At 36.4% G+C, this 20414-nt stretch overlaps 1 protein-coding gene across 8 annotated transcripts in view; it reads right to left on the bottom strand.

Annotated features, from left to right (window-relative positions):
- Positions 1–20414, bottom strand: part of Golgb1 (golgin B1) — an 81815-nt gene that overhangs the window by 48504 nt on the left and 12897 nt on the right. For 2 of the 8 annotated variants that reach the window (XM_063225058.1, XM_063225060.1), the window contains exons 2-10: positions 18610–18704; positions 17562–17714; positions 17211–17363; positions 14994–15122; positions 12562–12687; positions 10481–10603; positions 9270–9383; positions 5721–6123; positions 4338–4453 (exon numbers count right to left, since the gene is read on the bottom strand). In XM_063225058.1, the coding sequence (XP_063081128.1) occupies positions 4338–4453; positions 5721–6123; positions 9270–9383; positions 10481–10603; positions 12562–12687; positions 14994–15122; positions 17211–17363; positions 17562–17714; positions 18610–18702 (1410 nt within the window). In that variant the 5' untranslated portion in view covers positions 18703–18704. The remainder of the gene's footprint in view (positions 1–4337; positions 4454–5720; positions 6124–9269; positions 9384–10480; positions 10604–12561; positions 12688–14993; positions 15123–17210; positions 17364–17561; positions 17715–18609; positions 18705–20414) is intronic. The other 6 variants (XM_063225065.1, XM_063225066.1, XM_063225062.1 and 3 more) reach the window with 5 other exon arrangements.

The raw sequence follows: 20414 nt of genomic DNA on the forward strand, positions 1-20414 counted from the left end.
ATACAATCACTTTGAAAAAGATCTGGCAGTTCTCTATAAAACTCATATATAAGACAAAGTAAATAAAAGTACTTATGTATGTACTTTATAGTCCAGTTATTCTTCAGCTAGTATTTACAAAGGTAAGTGAAAACCTGTGCCAACACAAACACTTACAACTTCGTAATAACCAAAGCATGCGAAATCCCCATTGCCCATCCGTAGGAAAGCACAGTACAATCACACAACAGGAAATTTTAGTCCACTCATAAAATGGAGTACTTCTCAACAATATAAAAGAATATGATACATGCAATAATTAGATGAAACTCTAACTACACTGAGTCAAAGAAGCTTTGCACAAAGAGCACGTATTGCATTATTATATCCATCTATTATTATAAGACAGGCAAAATTAATCTATGGTGAAGAAACAGAACAGTAGTCAATTCCCTCTTCCCTTCCCAGAGAACTGTATGAGGAAACTTCATGGGGTGATGATGCATGATATATGCTAATAAGGATCTGGGTAAGTAGGTACATGCATCTGACGATACTCAGTGAATGTTATGCTTAAGATTTATGCATGTCTATAAAAAAAAACAGTTAAGGTAGTTATACTACTAGCTTCTCTTAGTTCATTGAAAAATCAGGTCTGTGCTAATAATGCTTGGACAATCTCTCATGCCTATATCTTGTACCCTGAGTAACAAAATGCAATATATTAATTATTCTTATTCTGTTTTGAAATTTTGAGCTTTTGTTTGTAAAATAATAATAATAATAACATCCTGTCTCAAATAAATGAATGAATGAATGAATGAATGAATGAATGAATGAATGAATGGCTGGGGATGTGTAGCTCACTGAAAAAGACCTGAGAGTTCATTCCTCAGTTGTGAAAAAAAACGAAGATTTATGCAGTTAATGGTTTATAAACCTTTTTAACTTTAAAGAGAAAAAAACAAAAATAATAGAGTTTCAAAACAAGTTAATGGAAGTTACAATATTTAATACACTGTGTAATGTTGTCTTCGTAGTATTATTCAGAGTAGAAAATATAGGCATGATATCTTGTTCAAACAGTATTAGCATATAGTTTATAAATTTCACCTCAAAAAAGGAGAAATTTCTCAACTAGCATAACTCAACTATAAACAAATACTGAAATCTAATCAATGATATATTTAAGACTGAAATATTGGAGGACGAAAACATTTAAAGAGAACTGTACTGTTATTAAGGTTTGTATCTGGGTGTCCCCCCAAAGACTCATGCAGCCACATAAGTGGCTGAACCTAGCATCTGTAATTGGCTTGTTGTCTAGCACTGTGATTGACGGTAAGAGTGCTGCACCCTCTCAGGGGCAGGCAGCCAGAATATAAGGTAGGGAAGGAGGCATGTTTTTCCCTTTTTGTTCTTGTTGCTTCTGGTATCTGCTGTAATCACTATGTTGCCCCTCAGTCATGCCACTATGACTTGGAGTCAGCTGATTAAGGACTGAAACCTTCAGAAACCGTAAGCTAAATAAACCTTTCCTTCCCTAATTTTGGGTATCAGGCATTTTGTCCAAGCAATGAGAGAAAAGTAACTGAGACAGAATTTGGCACCAAATCATTACTGTGAATGTACCTGATCACGTGGTTCAGGAACCTTTGGAATGGCTTGTGGGAAGAGTTTGGAAAGGTTCAGAAATGTTGCCTGAAACACTAAGATTTTAGGCTTAGGTTGTTCTGTATGAGTGATTCTGCTTAGAGTGCAAAAGAGGAGAAGGCTGATAGAAATCCTGCTGGTAAACACCAGGCTTGGGAGGCTTCTGTTGGAAAGAATGACTGCATTGGTTGCTGGACTCCAGATGATGTGTGTTATGACCTGGCAGAAAGTTTTTCTGTATTTTTTTCATGTCCAGAGACTTTGCCTGAGGCTGAGATTAAGGGTAGCAGACTAATCTGGCTGAAGAAATTTCAAGGCAGTCAAATGTTGAGGCAGTGGCATGGCTATTGTTAGGGGCTTTTAGCGAGATTTATGTTGTGAATCAAGAGCAAGCAGCCCAACAGGATGATATTAAATGTGAGTTTGGTCAAAACGAAAAGTCCAGTAAAGCTGTGGACTGTAAAGATAGTGCTGAGATCTCAACTGCTGAGAAAGAACAGAATAGACAGGATGGCCTGGGGCATCCTGGTAAGCAGCAGCTCTTTACCCTCTACCGCCTCAAAACTGCCAAAGTGAAAGACTTTGCTTTGAGGAGAAAGCTACAAAGTGTCATCTCCAGAATGGTGGCAGTGGCCACACGAAGTTCCAGAATGGCAGCAGCATAGAGAATCTGTTCCTCACAATCAGGTTCAGAGTGCTCAGCGATCCAGGCACTTGATCCCTCAGCTAAGAGAGAGGAAAGCCTGGCTACTCCTCCAGCAGCAGCAGACTTCAGCAGCATCCATGTGGCACTGCTTTTAGGTGCATGGAGAAAGCTCAAGTTCTGAGGTTGAAAAGGTTTCTACCCCAGTTTCATAAGGCCCAGAAGGCCAAGAAGTGTGCCCATGAGACAGCAGTGTGTGAAGCTATGGGAAGGCAAAGGTGCAATGGAAAACCCAGAAGTTTGGAAAATCCAGGAGTGTGGATCATCTAAGGAAAGCTACAAAGATTGAGCAGAGCAGGCCTAAGAGAAAAGTCGTGGGAACTGTAAGCACCAGAAGTACCACAGAGGTGGAGTCACTCAACCATTTTGGAGCTCAAAACCAGATTGCTTCAAACGATGAACATGGAATTCCATGACTTAATGTTTGCCTTGATAGATTTTGGACTTCTTTTGGTCCCATTTCTTTGTATCCCCATTTGTACCCTTTGAAATGTTGATGTCTACACTGTCACTGAATGCTGGAAGTGTTTAACCTTGTTTTCATTTGTACAGGGAATTATAGCTAAGAGTTTGCCTTAGATCTTAGCAGAGATGTGGGCCTTTTCAGCAACGCTGAAACTGTTAGAACTTTGGCAACTCTGAGAGATGGACTAAATAGCTTTTGCATAAAGGATGTGCGTGAGTCTCTGGGGGACCATGAGTGAAACATTATGGTTTGTGTCCAGATGTCCCCCCTCACAGCCTAATGTAGTCATGGAGGTGGCTGAGTCCAGTGTTTGTGACTGGTTTGTTATCTAGCACTGGGATTGGGGATGTGGGTGCTGCACCTGCCAAAGGGTGGGGAGCTGGTATACAATATAAGAGAGGGAAGGAGACGCGCTTTCCTTCCCCCCCCCTTTCATGCTTGTCACTTGCAGATGCCATGCATGGTTGCTCCTTAGCCATACTACCCTGCTTTGAAGCCAGTTGAGTATTGACTGAAACTTCCAAAAACTGTAGGCTAAATAAACCTTTCCTTTCTTAATTTTGGGCATCAAATATTTTGTCTCAGCAGTGAGAGAAAAGTAACTGAGACATGTATTAATGTCTATCACTCAGTGTAACATCTATTAAACAATTAAGAGGAACTGACAGATGGTTAGGGAGATGGGTCAATGGTCAGCAAGTTGATAAAGCAAATGAATGCGGTAAAATGTTATAATAGAAACCACACATAAATATACAGGTTTTCACTATAAAATTTTTCAACTTATTTGAGTGGCTGAAAAATATCTTAACAAAACAGTGGAGGAAAAAGGTTGAGAATGGGATATTAGAAGAGACTTGGCAAGCTTGAAGGCTACAAAACAAGAAGCAAAAAATTTTAACAATGCATCAACTATGGACTCCTGTCTAATAAGTCTGTCAGTTTGGAAAGGTATAATCTTATAACTGAGGTAAATGAACCAAATTATCTCAGCTTAGCACTGGTCAATTAAGATCACTAACTTAGCTCTCTTTATTTTAGGATTTATGTTCAATAAGCAGCTTTCTGATGATTATCATCTAGCTTTATGCAATGATTTTGGTAGAAGAGAAATAGAACATACTGACCAATCACAAATTACCTCACCATTAAATTTTTTACATTTTTAAAATAAATTTAATAAAAGCAGTATCATTTCTGTAATAGATACATAGGTTTAGACTGACTTGTACACTAAAATCTCACTATCAAAATCAAAGCTGACTACTAAAATGGGAAAACTGACTATAAAAGTAAGTAATGATTCACCTCCAACACTGATTTTTAAGGCCTTAGAATCAGAGAGTTTACTGAGATCATGGTACTTGTTAGCTATTATTAACTCCTTCCATGACTCCTTTCAAATAGAATTATCCCCACAAAGAACGTTTTAATCAGGTAAAAAGAAAGGTAAGTAATGTTCTCTGCTATAAATCCTTATTAGAGTTCCCAAGCAGACAAACAGATCATATTCATAAGAAATTCATGTGTAATTACCTGTATGCCCTCATTACAAACATCTGGGAGAGAAGTCTGAGATGCTATTTCACATTTTTGCAAGGTTGGTTTATTTAGCATTTGGCTGATTTCTCTGGATTTTTGCTGGAGTTGATCTAAGGGAAAGAAAACAATAGGAGGAATATTTGCATCAAGCCTAAAACTTAATGAGTTATGACCTAAAGATATACCAAATGTTATTTCTTAATCCAGTTAATTTAATTCAAATTATGGTGCCAGTGACAACTTTTTTAATGTTTAAATGCTCTCAAGGATAAAAGGGCACCTTAAAGGAAAAATAAACACAACACAATAGTATTATTCATCCATTTAAATAAAAGAAATCCTGCCATTTGTGGCAAAATACATGAAACTAGAGGTCATCCTGTTAAGTGAAATATGCCAGACATAGAAAGACTGCTGGAAACTAAAGAAAGATCCTCTTGAAAGTAGTACAGTAATAATTAGGGGCTGGGAGGGATCTGGGTGGAGGAAAGGTGACTGGATAGGACCAATGCATGCTATGTGCATATATGGAAATATCACATTAAATTCCATCAATATGTATGATTAGGATGGATGGATGGATAGATCATGACAGGCAAGCCTAGATGTTTTTAAAAAGGCTTAGTTTCTCTTTCTTCCATGAAATGGCTATATGGTTTTTATTACATTTTCTTCACTTTCTTCTTAAAGTGTTAGAAGCCACATCAAGATTCTATAGCAGGGTCTGAAACATTAACATGCTTCACTTACAAGGACTGTACAGTTCATGTAATACTCCGCTCTCCTATAACGTTCCTTAAGGCTTCATGGTTAAAACTCAATTCCTTAATACATATTTTCAACTCATTTCTTTCTAAACCTTTCCTTAGATACATGCCGACCTATTAGTAGAAGTCATGATGTGGGAAGAGGTCCTGAGATGGATTATGGGGGTTGAATGATTTTAACTTCTTTAATTTACAAGTTTTTAAAATGTTCAATCTTTTAGCCATACATTCATTTTATAATAACATACTTTATTTTAAATAAAGTTTTATTTACATCTTCTCAAAAGACAAAAGTTTTCTTTAAAGAGAAATTTTCACATAGAGAAGCACTGGGATTTAAGGATGGCCCTGGAATTCAATCACCCTACTCTGCACCTACAAAAGGCCTGAGTGTTCTGTAAGTTAATTCAAATTCTATCCATTTCTATCACCAAAGCCTTTAGATCAGAGTAGCGTTTCACACAGCATTTTATTTAATATCTGGACTATCAGTATCACTGTACTATGAATAATTACACATTAAAACAGAATAGAGCTAGTTCATTTTTTTCTTATCTTCTATTAATTAACTCCCTAGAGAAGTGGCCTTCAAAATCCATCAGATACTGACCTTCCAGCTGTTGAATGGCTTGGGCTGACTGAACTGCTTGTTCATTCTTATCTTGGAGAAGTCTTGAATTTTCATCCTTAAGAACATCGCAGGCAGACTGCAGCTCTTGTTCAGCCTTTTGAAGAGTCAGTATGTGATGGGTCTTTTCTTCCATTTCTGATTTGTGCCTCTGCTCTAAAGCACTGTATCGAGACTCCAGCTCAGCCTTTGCTTGGCTTGCTTGCTCAAACTGTCCCAAAAGATGATTCATCTCTTCCTGAAGGTTATGGAATGATAATTTTTTTTCTGCTACTTCAAGTTCCATCTTTTCTATCAGTGTCTTAGACTCCTGTCTTTCCATTTCTCTAGTGTTCTTTAAAGTATTACATTCAACTTCCATCTGCTGTAACTTCTGAGAAAGACTCTAAGGAAAAAAAAAAAAAGAATGAAACTTCTTAAGCTATAAATATAATACCTGGAACCAAATCTACTATTAAATAAGACCCTCTAGTATTTTTGCCTCTAGATCTATTTTTAGTTTATGCTCACATATATTTACTCATATCAGTAACTTACAGTTTCTCTCATTACCATTAGACAATAAATTTCATAGAGGAAGACTTTGTGTTGTACTTACTATATTGATCTCCAGCACTTAACACGGTATTATGGCACAGAATGGTGCTCAGTAAGTACTGAACAAATGAATGAATGAATGAATCTAGTCTTTGCCTTCAAGGAACTGAGTTCAAGCACAATGAAACTGGCAAATAAAACATAAAAGGACAGAGGTGATGAGAGCCATGCTTAAAAGGTACTGTATTAACAATAGCAGAGAAGAAAGTTGTTACAGTGGGCTTCTTAAAAGAGAGCCACCGGGGGTAGTGATTTAGCTCAGTGGCATAAGCACCTGCCTTGCAAGCAGGCGGTCGTGAGTTCGATCCCTGGTACCGATAAAAATGAAAAAGACAAAAAAAAAAGACAAAAAAAAAAAAAAAAAGAGAGAGCCACCAAGCCAAAGATTTAAATAACGAGGAACCAGCCAAGCAAGTAGGCATCAAAGAGTACTTCAACATTAGAAACACAGAAACAAGAAAAAAAGGATAGTTATCTATACAGTTAGGGTTAGTAGTAGGTACAGCTCTGGTAGGAAAAGGCAAGAAGTAATGCTAGAGAAACAGTCACTTGCCATCATCAGGACCCTTACATACCATATCATGAAGGGACATGGATTTTGCTATTTTAAGTAATGAAGAGCTTTTGGTTTTTTGAGACATTCGTCTCACTGCTAAGAAGAGGATATGCTGGGGAATGAGAAGAATAGAGGCAGAGAAAAAGCTGTCAGGAAGTGCTCTCTATACACAAATGTTCCTGCGTCAGAACTGTAGTACTGATATTACTGATAAAAAGGGTAGCAGATTTAAAAATTAGTTGAGAGGAAAAACCAGCAGAAATTAATAATTAATTAGTTGTAGGGGCTATAGAATATGGAGAAGCTAAGAAGGCATAACAAGTTTTATTCTTTTGAGTGAATAGTTAAGAGAAAAATAGGTCAAAATAGAATTTCTGTGCACTTTGTAATTTATTTTTTTAACTGAAAATTAATAGATATTAACTGTACATAGTTATGGAGTAGAGTGTAACATTCCACCCTTCCCAGGCTCTGGTAACAACTATTCTGTTCTCTACCTCTTTAAGATAAACTTTTTAACTTTCACATGTAAGTTAGAACATGTAGCATTTGTATTTTTGTTTGTGATTTACTTAATACTCTCTCAATCCACCCAAGTAACTATAAAAGAAAGAATTTCATTTTTTATGATTAAATAACACTCCTTTGCAAATATAAATATATATTTTCTTTGTTCATTCACCCGCTGATGGACACCTAGGCTGATTCCATCCCAGCTATTTGTAAACCGTGCAGAATAAACATGAATGCTGATGTTTTCAATATACTGATTTCATTTTCTCTGGATATGTATCAAGGAACAAAATTGGTAAATCATATGGTAGTCCTATTTTTTAATTTTGTGTGATATAAATAATTGTTTTTAAGGAGAGAACATGAGTTCTGGGCTCACTTGTTGAATCTGAGATGTCTGTAGGACCCACAAATCAGCAGGGAACTGGAAATATACCAAGTTCACCAGGGAAAAATTAGTGATAGTGGGGATGGAGTCTTATGTTTACCAAACAGAGGAAGAGAGAATACTGGACTGAGGCTGGTGTACTGGTAAACACTGTACAATGGACAGGGAAAGGAGTCTATAAAGTCTGAACAAAAGAAAAGCTCCAGAGATTTAGGCAGAAGACCAAGACAATGTATGTTCTAATATGCAAGGAAATGAAAACTTCAACCAATGAGTGATCAACAGCAACAAAGCAGAAAGGTCCAGCAGATTTAGAAAATGTTCACTAGATCTGACAATTTGGGTACAAAATGTGTAGCAGAATCACAGTAATTCTAGCTACCATACCATGCTGTGTGTACTAAACACTGTCCTAAATACATTCAGATACTATTTCAGGTGATCTTGGGATGTGCCTATGGTATAAATACTATTACTCTCAATTTACTGATGAAAACTCAAAGCCTACCCAATCAACCTAAATTTTTCTTCTGTGAAATGAGAACAAAAATAGTACCTATTACATATGGTTGTTGGGGTGACAATTTATAATGCTGCTAATAATTACCCAAAAGTTGCACAGATGTAACTCTCCGTGTGGTAACTACCTACTAACCGGGATTTGAACCTCACTGTCTGATCCCAGCCACTGAGGGGATTTGGACCAGAGCACAAGCTTCACAAGAATAAAAGGAGAATGTGTTTCTGTACTAGAGAAAGCCTGCTTCAAGGAGAATTGAAAATTAAGGAGAAAGAATGTTGTTGATTTTTTTCTAGCACCCAGATGAACAAAAAGAGAAAGTGGACTATAGCATTTTGCATGAAGATCTGGCTACATGGATTGATAGGACAGTGACACAGGGAATCCACAGGCTGCTATCAGGGTCCACATGGCCATTATGGGTCCATATAGGACAGAGAGGAGTCAAGGAAGAAGCAGCACAATGGAAGAGCAAAGGGGAAAGATGAGCAGAACTCAGTGACAATGACAATGAGGGTGGCATGAGAGAGAATGATAGGATACATTAGAACAGAAGTAGAATACTTAAATATTAAAATAGTATCACCTTTAGACATTACATAATGAGTTCACTTCAATCCAACAGACCTGATCAAAACAGGCAAAGAAGAGACCATACATAGAGCATAAAAATAATCCAAGACAGAGGAAGAGTAAACAGGTGAAACTCACTAGAGGAAAGTAGGACTCTAGACTTAAAATGACACAGGACAAAACAACACAAATATATGTAATGTAAACTCAAAGAGGGGAGGAACTGCGTTTGTTTTGCTCATCGCTGTATCACTATAACTTAAGTATGGAGTACCTGTTGCAAGAATGAATAAATGGCACCAATTCTTGAAAGCTTTTCATAGGCTTTTACAACAGTGCCAGGCAAACTGCAGTAGAAATGAACAATCCTCAGGCAGACAGTACCTGGTTTCTCTGTTCAGCAGCAGTCAGCTCCTGCTGTAGCAAATCTACCACCTGAGCACGGCCTAACAAGGCCTCTTCACGTTCTTCAAGCTTCCTCTGCAGCACCCTCAATTTCTGAAAAGAAAATGTATTAGACATAATGTGCCAACCAGGCACTATTATCTGCTTACCTTTCAACATGTCATGGAGATTTGTATACTTAAGCTTTGAGATGTGGGAAATGATAAACAGTTAGACACCAGCATGCCATGCTTCCCATTCACCAGCAAAAAGAATGACCAAAGTATCTTCTCCAGAGCACTGACAACAAGCAAGTTCAACATTTCCAAGTCCCTGAATTAGGGAGCCTTTCTAATAATTAAAGAAAAATGACATACAGATTTTCAAAATTATATACTGTTCATACCCTGTATCTGAAAATATAAGTAGCATATATATCTCACCCACGAAAGAGAACATTCTTTGCAGGTAAGAACATTTCTCTTCTCCTAGATTCATGCACAGAGCAGATTCTTGAAGAAAACACTCACTGAATAAATAAATCAGTGATAGGTATGTACAATTAATATTCTACTTAACTAAATTGTATATTCTGAAATTTAGTGGTACATTCAGAAAGAGTATTTAGAACTTGCGAGAAGTTATATTTAGAAATAAACAGATCAAACACAAAAGTGTCACTAGAGTGCTTTCAATATGGCAACACACTACACACTAAGCAAAAACAAGTAACTTTGAGTTAGTAGATGGTAAACTCAAATACAATGAAGCTAATCTTCAATGAACCTGCTCAATGAACTTTTAAAAAAGGAATTAAAGTTAATAAAAATTTCATTGCTTCAAAGCCAATCCTTTTCATCTGCAATATTTTCAAAGTTTAGACTTCACTGATTTGAAGCTTTGGATCATAATGCATGAAGGTAATGTAATCAGAAAACTGAAAAAAATAAATAAATTCCTGACTACTACATATGTTTCCCAATTAAAGTAAGCTTTGGAGTTCCAACAACCTGATTAGAGGAGTAAAAGACAAGATAACAAAAAATAAATAACATAGAACCAAAGACAAGGACACCAAAAGAAGCCAGTAAGGAGCATGTTAGGACCAAGTGGAGAGTAGTGGGGCAGGATAGCGGTTGAGAAGTGGCCATGAAGTCCTAATTAAATGTTAACCAAAATGACAGTCATTTTACTAAGTTTGAGCAACACACCTGTTGCATCTCTGTTTCCACATCTGCCTGGGTTACTAACTGAAGAAGCTCATCTTCATGAAGACGAACTTGTGTCTCAAAGCGGGCATCTTTCTCCCGGACCACCTGCTGCATGGAACTCAACTGAAGACACACACCAGAGAAACTAGACAAGTTACACTCCCCGAATGGTTCACAACAAAGCTTACAGCTACTTTCCAAAAACAGACACTAAGAACTGACAAGAAGAAGGGTTTTCTTTAATCCAATTTTGAATATCAAGGTTGAAAATGCTGGAAAGAGAGAGGCCTGTAAGGCAACTTTCAAATGAGAGAGAAGGCCTATTATCAAATTTAGAAGTAGCTGAAATATAAATCTCAATGAGTATCTCATGAGTATTCATGAAAATATAATTGCTAATTTCATACTCATGAAAATAATTGCTAATTATATAATTAGCAAAATATAATTTTTAATATTTTTCTAATTGTTTTACCACACGAGTGTGTGTTTTAAATACACAAGGATATATTTCAAAAGTTCTAAAAAGATCAGAATATTAAAAATGCACAGTAAAGTTAGATTTCTGTTAAACCTTGGATACTTCTTTCAATATCATGCTCACAGTTAAAAATTTTCAATGAAATTCTCATTCTCTAAAGTGAAAATTCTTTAAAATACTCTACAACCAAACTGACACCACCTCCTCAGATAATTATGTTTAGCTGTCATTAACTGCAAACTTGTAGCTCATGCTCAGTTATCATGGCTCAGAACAAAATGAAATGGAAATAAATGGGCAGACTGTGGGGTACTCAGTACCAGTGTTCGGTTCACTTTTTTGTTTGTGGTGCCTGCTTATTCGTTTCCTTAAGGTCAGCGGTTGCGCATGCTGACTGACCAGTCTTAGCTTGCCCACTTACATTGGTCCTTTCAGTACTGCTTTTTCAGTTGTGACACCTTAATTAATCTTGGCTTCTTGGTAAGTTAAAAAATAAGTCCTTATAATTTTTGATTACTTGAATTCTGACCTTACTATGACTTTGGAAACCTGTGTTTTAAATATGCATACATTGTAATATTTACATAACCAAACATATCTAACTTCTTTCCCCTTAAACATATTGAATTCATTTTCTTCTTAACTTTGCTTGCATATCCTTCCATACAACTAAAATACTTTCTTCTACCATGTGTGTATGTTATCTATCCTCCTGGTTTTGCTTGAATCCCAAGCTTTCCATGTATCTTTCCTTAACTGTGATACTCACAGTAATGTCTCTCACCTCTCCAAATATTTTGTGATGCTGCTTGCTTTGGTAAAGCTAATAGGATAAAATCAAATACTTCAGGAATACATTTTAACTATGTTACAGCAGTAGACCATCCATAGAAAGTACCACTAACTACGAGGCCTCAATACATTTGATGGATAAAATTTTCTGTGCGCAAAGGGATAAAATTTGTCATGATTCAAAAGCATTCGCAAAGGAAAAGAAGGCAAGTGGGAAGGCAACTAGAAAATTCAGAAAAACAGGAAGAGCTGAGGATGCTAGTCCAAAGAGTCTGGTCCTGGTAGCAGAAATAAGTATGAAGAAAAATGTTACATATTATCGCCATTTGACAGGGAATCAAATAACCTATACCATCATCTCATTTATGGTCATTGAATTACGTTTTAATTACAATTTATTTTGCCACTAAAATTTTAGGGAAAGAATGGACCAAGTTATTTATATTTCTTTTGGTTTACCATCGGTCTCTTTTGCTCTGTGCGAGCCCATTCCTAAGAGACTGAATTTCTACGAACTACCAAAATCAAGTTTTTAGACCTATGAAACTAAGAAACAGTCATCAGTTATACTATGGCAAATTCATCAGAGCAAGTAACACCTTCTGAGGGTTTTAGTTCCTTGATGACATACTTACCTCCCATGCTTCTAATTTCTTGTACTACCACACCCTTCTAATTCTACTTTAACAACAGTTACTACACCTTTATCTTCTAAGATTTAAGAAGTTACTGTCTCAATTGCCTTGCCATATAGTAAATAACATGTTGAGTTTCAGGATTATTTAAGTAAAGGCACCATCTGCCCTACCTGTGCAGCTTGCTCTGCCTGTGTCTGGCTGAGCTGAGACTGCAAAGTGCTAATGAGCTCCTCCTTCTCCTGGAGCCGCTGCTTCATGATTACAAATTCTTCCATCTCTGTAGAACTCTTATCAAACTGAAGATGAAGGAGAAAAAAAATTAAGGATTAGCATCGTTAATTCTTTGATTGTCCTTTCTCACGGGCCTGGAGGTTTAGCTCAGTGGCATAAGCACCTGCCTTATAAGCAGGCAGTCATGAGTTTGATCCCCGGTACCGATAAAAAGGAAAAAGACAAAAAAAAAATCATGATATGATTGTCCTTTCTCATCTACCCTATGTCTCTTGTACTTCCTTTTAATTTCCTGTTGATACTAAAAGGATTCGTAAATACTGTGATGTTTAAAAAGAAACTATCAAAATTTGTTAAAAACAGAAGTAGTAGCATCATTATTCACAGTTTCTCAGATTCTCACCACAAAAAAAACAGTAAAACCAAAAAAAAAGAGAGAGAGAGAGAGAATATTTATAATAAAATTAGGAAAGTACTCCCACAAACCATAAAATGCAACCAACTAAGGACAAACCACTAAAATCCACAAGACTTGCATGGTATTAGAATCCATGTAATAGGAAAAGGCAGAAACAGAGCAACATTTGATGGTCTTTTGAAAGTCCAAAACAACCCCCACAAAAGTATCTGTTGGAATAAGCAGCTGGCCAGTATTTTAATAGTATAAGGCTTTATCATTCCTCATTACTGGGAAAATGCAAGAGTACATCCACAATAAAAAGGAGTAACAATGGGAAAGCAATGTAGCCCTTCTGTTCTCTCAAAACTGACGCATTAGGACTCTTTCTAAGACACTGCCATGCACTAAGAAGGAACTGCTAGGAGTAAAATCAAAATTAAACTGGGTGGGACATGTAGTTCAGTGGCAGAACCCTTGCTGAACATGCATAAAGTTGTAGGCTCTATCCACAGCATCATAACAAAACAAAACACAACACACAATAATTGAGCAGAGCAGGGATAACAGAGACAGAAAAAAAGGAAGATCTTCATGCATGCTATGTAATTCAGTATTATCTAGCCACACAAAGCTTGAAATGAGACTAATGTAGAAGTTGTATTTTGTTTTTAATGTTATTAAATTGTAATTAACAACTTATTCTATTAAACACAATTTTAGTTTGGTGTGACTATATTTATACTTTACCTGTTGCACCAAGTCAAGGATTAGGGAGGTGCTGTAACAAGTAACTAGCAGACACAGTCAGCATCAATGGGCTGAGTCAGCTTGAATGATTTTCCTCTACACCACTATGTAACACTGTCTTTATTTAAATACTTACCACAGATACATAACAGTTGGTATAAGTATAAATCACAACTGGTAATTAAATAGAAGTATAAACTGCTAGTTTAATTAAAATTGAATATTTTTCTAGTTTAATAATAAGTATACATAATTTTTAAGTTTAAAATGAAGGTACACAACTAATATGTAATTCATTCCATTTACATTTATTTTTAATTCACTCCTTTTTTATTATACTGTATAGTTATATCACAATTTGTTTAACTAGTCACCAGTTGATGAACAAGTGAGTTCACTGCAGTTTTGGTGATTACAAGTAAATTTATACCTACTGCACAGCTCTGGTATAGACCAGTGAGAGCAGGGAAAAGAAAGCCATAAAGCTGAACAGTCTAGCTCCCATATATTTGAACACAACATAAAAACAACAGATGTAGGTGCTAATGGTTAAAAAAAAAATTCCCTCAAAAATAAGCAATAGAAAAGGATCAAGATCAAATTTATTATGAAGCTAGTGTTAAAAAAAGAAAACACTAACAAACAATGATATAGGACAGGTGACAAAACCAGAGACGTGAACAAATAATAGAAATTGCAACTGATTTCAAAACAAGTTTTAAAAAACTTTTAAGTTGTACAACACATAAAAGAAAACTACAAATCATGAAAACTCAGAAATGCAGTGACAGACTTCACAAAGGAAAAATGTAATGAAACAGAGACCAGGAAATGAAAGTGATAGATATTGGAGCTATCAAAGAGTTACTCACACAAATGAGTGACAGAAGTCCACAAAGAAAATAAATGTAAGGGAACAGATTAAATACTTACAGATTATATAATTAAAGAAAACTTCTGAAATAAAATATGTTAAAGAGCATGCTGAGTATTTACAAATATCGACCAAGAATGACAAAGACCTGTGTACTACATTCAAGTAAAGGTACTAGACTTGCAAGAAAGGGAAGAAGGAAGGAAGGAAGGCAGAAAAGGAGGGCAGGCTGGGGGACAGAGGGAAGGAAACGACAGCACATAGATAAAAATCTACTGGGCTCCATATCTGTCATTGGCTTTAGTGATTCATTAACTTAAGGATTATGAGGTAACTCCCGCTCTCCTGACCTGTGCAGCTTGTTCTGCTTGAGCCTGGGTAAGCTGGGCCTGCAACCCGCTAATTAGTTTCTCCTTCTCCTGGAGCTCCTGTTTTAACTTTTCTACTTCCATCTCTTCTTCTGTGAAACTCTTGCTATGCTGAAAACACAACAGATAAAGCCATTTATTTATAAGAATTTCAAGCAATATACAGTTATCCTGTTTGCCATTTATTCTTTCTAGATGACCATTTAATTATGGTTTTATTAAACTGATGAGGGCAAGAAAATACTCTAACCAAAAGCAAGGAATCTAAGGGACTTCTTGTTTTAGTACAGGTCCCAAGTAGTTCCTATGAGATCTCCTATTAGATCAATCCTCCACGAGAACTGCTATAAATTCTGGACTATATAGAAAAGAGCTATCTGAAAACACTGGAAAGTCACCAAAAGTAGAAGATATTGGCAGAGTCAATACTGGGAAGAAATGGCACTGAATTTCCTGTTCTGATAGCTGTAGCCTGAAGCAAGAGCAGTCAGTACCCTGCAGGACTAAACTTGCACAGAAAACCCACAGTCTAGCTGCCTTGAAAAGTCAGTGACAGAGTTCAGGAAACTACAGGTGCCGTTAAGTGATGGGCAAAACTTCAGAAAAGGGCCACTGAGGGAAACTAACATCTTTCAATAGTGTAATTTTCTTTTACATTTTTCATTAGAACCAGATTCTATCTCTTTATTTTGTTGTTGTTGTTTTGAGACAATGCCTCACTATGTGATTCAGGCTGGCCTAAACTTACTACACAGCCCAGGCTGCCTCAAATTCAGGGTGATCCTCTTATCTCACCTTCCCAAATGCAGAGATTATAGGCATGTGCTACCACACTGGGTTCTGTCTCCCTGATGAATTCCCAAACTTAGATCTGCTTATTGGAAGTACAAGGATAGTTTACAGTTTCTTTCAAATAATAATTTAAAAAGCAACAGAGGATGCCTATCATTTCTTCAACTACACTTTCTACAGAATACCTAGATCTGAATTGAGTATATCATGATTAGAAGGCTTCTAAGACTGCTAGAACTGATTGGGACTGCCATAAATCATTTAACGAAGAAAGGAAATAAGGTGGTAAGGTGTTCAAAGTTTCAGAGCCAAAAAATTAAATGAAGAAACAGAATATAAAGTAGATAATTTTAAAAGTCTGACAGCATGACTGGGGGAAGTTTGAAGGAATAAACACCAAGGGAAGAAGGAGGTTGGTACTACTGCTGCTAGTGAGAGGAAAAGCCAAAGATTAAGAATCCAAATGAAGAATGTCTTTGAAAAGATTCACAAAAGCCTTTAAAATAAATCTGAGATGTTTAAGGCTACTGATTCAGGAAAAGTGATGGTCTCCAAGCTTTAGCTGATGAAAAGAAAGACTATCAAGGCACTGGGGAGTAACCAGGGCCCCTGCGAACTAAGGACCAAGAAGACTGAGAAAATAATATAGTGAGCCAAAAGGAAACACAGGAAGAAATTAAGAAAATAAGACTTCTTAATCCTAATCAGGGTGAAGTCTAGGCTAACTACACTGTGCTATGTGACAGGTCTGCCTTCATACAATCTCCACATCCTCCTTAAAACTAAGACCTTGTTCTCTACATAGCTATCTGAATGGGATCTCTGGGTTTAGTCATAAAGAAAAGACTACGAAAGTGACTCCTGCAGCAGCGCTCTATTCCTCAAAGGCAACTTTCCTTAGTCCTCAGGATCTCCAACTGTAAATTACTTTGTTGGTGACAGTCATAAACCTAGAGAGAATCCCCTATAGTGAGTTCAAGGTAATCTGACCAATTCAGTGCACAGTCCATGAAATAGTGATCTACTGGTCTGCGGCCATTTGAGCACATAGACTTCTTTGTGTTAAGTCACTGATTTAATGAACTTGAAAGTAGCAATGTTAAAGTTCTAATCAATCCTCAAAGTCTTCCAAAAAGTATGTCTTTTTTCTCTAAAAGTGCAGTGCTCATTTCTCCCAGTTAGCCTTTTTCAATTCTCTAAACGTCACACTGGTGTTTCACACTCACACTTTCTATGGGCTCTCTATTCTCCCTGTGGGTGGAGATAGGCAGACCACACCACAAGTTCATGTAAGGACAGAGTTCAGTGCTATCCCTCATCACCACGCATGCCTGAGACCAGTGGAGAACTACTCCACAGGAAGGCTTTCTGGACTCAGAAAGGACATATTAGAACCCGTCCCCAGACCTTGGAGAATGACTCCTCTGACTCAGGTTCTACGGGCAGAGCAGATCCTCCTTGGGCCTTCATTTCTTCAATGTGCTTATTCAGAGAAGTCAGTTTGGCCTTTGCATGAAGTTTTATTTTTTTTATTTTATTATCAGCAGCCTTTCTTTCTTCCTATAAAAAGCAATGATAAATACATAAATACTTTTTCACCATTTAGCCAGCACATTACCGAAGTTACTTTCAGCAAACATCATGCTATAGTATTAAGCAAATAAGAATCAGGTTCTCTAATAACTGAAGAGGAACCTCTAGGTGAGCACAATATCTGTCCTTTACAAATGCTCTCCAGGAGAAGACAAACACTGGTACCTGAAGAACTTCATCTTTCTGCTGCAGCTCAACATCCTTCTGTCTAATAAGATCTTTCAGCTCCACCACCAATTTCTCTGCATAAGCCAGGCGCTCCAAAACATCCTCTTGCGTTCTACTATGAAGTTCCATGTCTGATTCCTGGGCTAATTTCTAGTATTCAGAAAAGGTTCCCAATGTTATCAAGAAAGGAAAAGGTATCAGCATCCAAGTAGGAGTTTCTTCATTTCAATAACTTTTTTTTTTTTTTGTCTTTTTCCTTTTTATCGGTACCAGGGATCGAATTCATGACTGCCTGCTTGCAAGGCAGGTGCTTATGCCGCTGAGCTAAATCCCCAGCCACCATTTCAATAACTTTTGCCCAACTCATTTATTTTAAAACTTAAGACTAACTGATCCAACAACAGTTATCACAGTCATTACAATGCAATGAGTATTTTATCTCTTTGAAGGTTTTTTTTACTTTATTTTATCAAAGAAAAAAATAAAGGGAAGCAAAAATCATAAACTAGTAAGTGAAAGAGAGTTCACAGAATAAAATTCTTATAACCACTAGGCATTACTGCTTGTCTTTTTAGAAAAGAGATTTCTTTTGATTCCTTATGTGGTCCTTAGAAAAATGCAATACAAACTATAAAAAAAAAGTGGTAAGAAAATTTTTAAAAGCAAGCAGATATTCTCAAACTCAAGCGGTGTTTCACTACATAGACATATGTGCACACACTTACATACAACTTGTCATTTAAACCCTCCTTTTGGAATTAGGAGTATGTACCCAAGGAGGAGGAGTTAAAACAATCTGGTACTGAACAGGCCCAGGAGGACAACCGAGGAAGATCTTCAAAATCTCACCTACAACTTGGTTCCCATCTCTGTGGTAACTAGACATAAAACTTACACAAGGATCACTTATGAAATCATAATATTTTTCTTGGTCCTCACTTCCACTTTGCACTAGGGAGCCTATTCATATCTTTCTAAAATTCTTTTTTTCGGAACAGCACAGAATTTACGTTTCATCAGTTTAAATCAGAGCATAGCTACTCACAGGGCTTAAGGGATCCGTCATACTTTGATCAGTGTCATCTCCTGATAATTCATGCAAAACAACATTTGCTAATCCTGATAATCGGCTAAGCATATCTGTGGGAAAAGAGTAAAAGAAAATAAGAGCCAGCAAAATGGACAGAGGCTGCTCCCTCTACTGGTAGTCACATCATCCCGAAGTAAAAAATGAAACTGCAGGTAACAAATATTAAACACAGAGTGCAGCAAAGGCATTTGAGTGGATATGGTGTAATCAGACACTCTTATTTCCACTGCAATAGCACAGAGATTGGAATCAGCATCACTAAGACCATTTCTAGAAATAAAACAATTGTATAATCCTTAAATACAAATATATGATTTTATATTTTAAAGGTCACCTTTAATATCCTTCCTTTCATCACAGTTTCCCTTACAGATATAAATTTCTTATTCTTTCGTCAGACGAGTGTCATTGCCTCCTGCTTTCACACATAAATCCCATGATTCTGCACATTTTTGTTTCCATGTATCCCTTAAACCCCATTATTTCAGGAAAGTTTCCTGGTAAGCCATGTAGTCTTGCTAAAAATTACATATAATCACTATTCAAAATGTATAGCATTAAGGGGCCAGGGATTAGCTCCACAGCAAAGCACCTGCCTGGCAAGCACAAGGCCGTGAGTCCTATCCCTGGTACCAAAAAAAAAAAAAGAAAAAAAAGAAAAAGAAAAGAAAAGAAAGAAATGTATAGCATTAAATGTGTGTATCAGAAAAGAAGGAAGAGGGCCAGGGATTTAGCTCAGTGGCATAAGCACCTGCCTGGCAAGCGCAAGATTGTGAGTTTGATGCCCGGTACAAAAAAAAAAAAAAAAAAAAAAAAAAAGAAAAGAAAAAAGAAGAGAAAAGAAAAAGAAAGAAAGAAAGAAGAAGGACCAAAATCAGTAACTTGTTTTTCTTCTGTAGGAAATTTTAAAAAGAAAACCAAATTAAAACCAACATAAGTTTTTAAAAAAGGAAAAAAATTAGTCAAATTGAAAATAGAAAAATAGAGTAAAATCAATAAAATCAAAAAGGTAGCTCTTTGAAAAAAATCAATAAAGATGATGAAGCCCCAGTCAATCTATGAACAATACAGAAAACAAAAATAGCTAACATCATAAATGAACACAGGAACATCAATACTGATCTAGCAACACACATTAAAAGAAAATAGGGAAACATTTCAAATAACCCTGTGTTCATAAATTCAAAGTGGGTGAAATGGACCAATTCCTAGAATGGTATAAGCCACTACAAACTCAAGAAAAAAAAAGAAAAGAGAGAGACCTTACACGAGTGCATGGCTGCATGTGTGTGTATAAAAACAGACATCATATACTAAGATATGAAATTGTGTGCATGTCATTAAAAACTCTTTTAAAACTGAAAAACTCAGGTCAAGATGGCTTTACTAGTTGCAATAAACATTTTAAAAATAAATGATATATGAACAGCTATTTTGAAGAAATGAGACATCATGGTAGCATTGCTGATTTCCTATCATTTTGTTTTGAAATCCTATAATGCTTTTCTTCTTTGTTTTGATTGGTTTTAGTCTGTTTTCTATTATTTTATTTCAATATGTGCGAAGGTATGGACAGCTATTTCGAAGAGAATAAGAGACCTTATGGTAGCCATTGTTGATTTCCTATTGTCTGGTTTTGAAGGCCCATAATGCTTTCATTCTTTTGTATTGATTGGGTTTATACTATTTTGTTTTGTTTGAATTTATTGCATGTGAAGGTATGGACAACCATTTTGAAGAAAACAAGAGACACTATGGTA

The sequence above is a fragment of the Cavia porcellus genome, unplaced genomic scaffold (assembly GCF_034190915.1).
Source record: "Cavia porcellus strain 051 isolate PalLab524CR breed Dunkin Hartley unplaced genomic scaffold, mCavPor4.1 scaffold_15, whole genome shotgun sequence".
In the NCBI taxonomy this organism is placed as follows: Eukaryota; Metazoa; Chordata; class Mammalia; order Rodentia; family Caviidae; genus Cavia; species Cavia porcellus.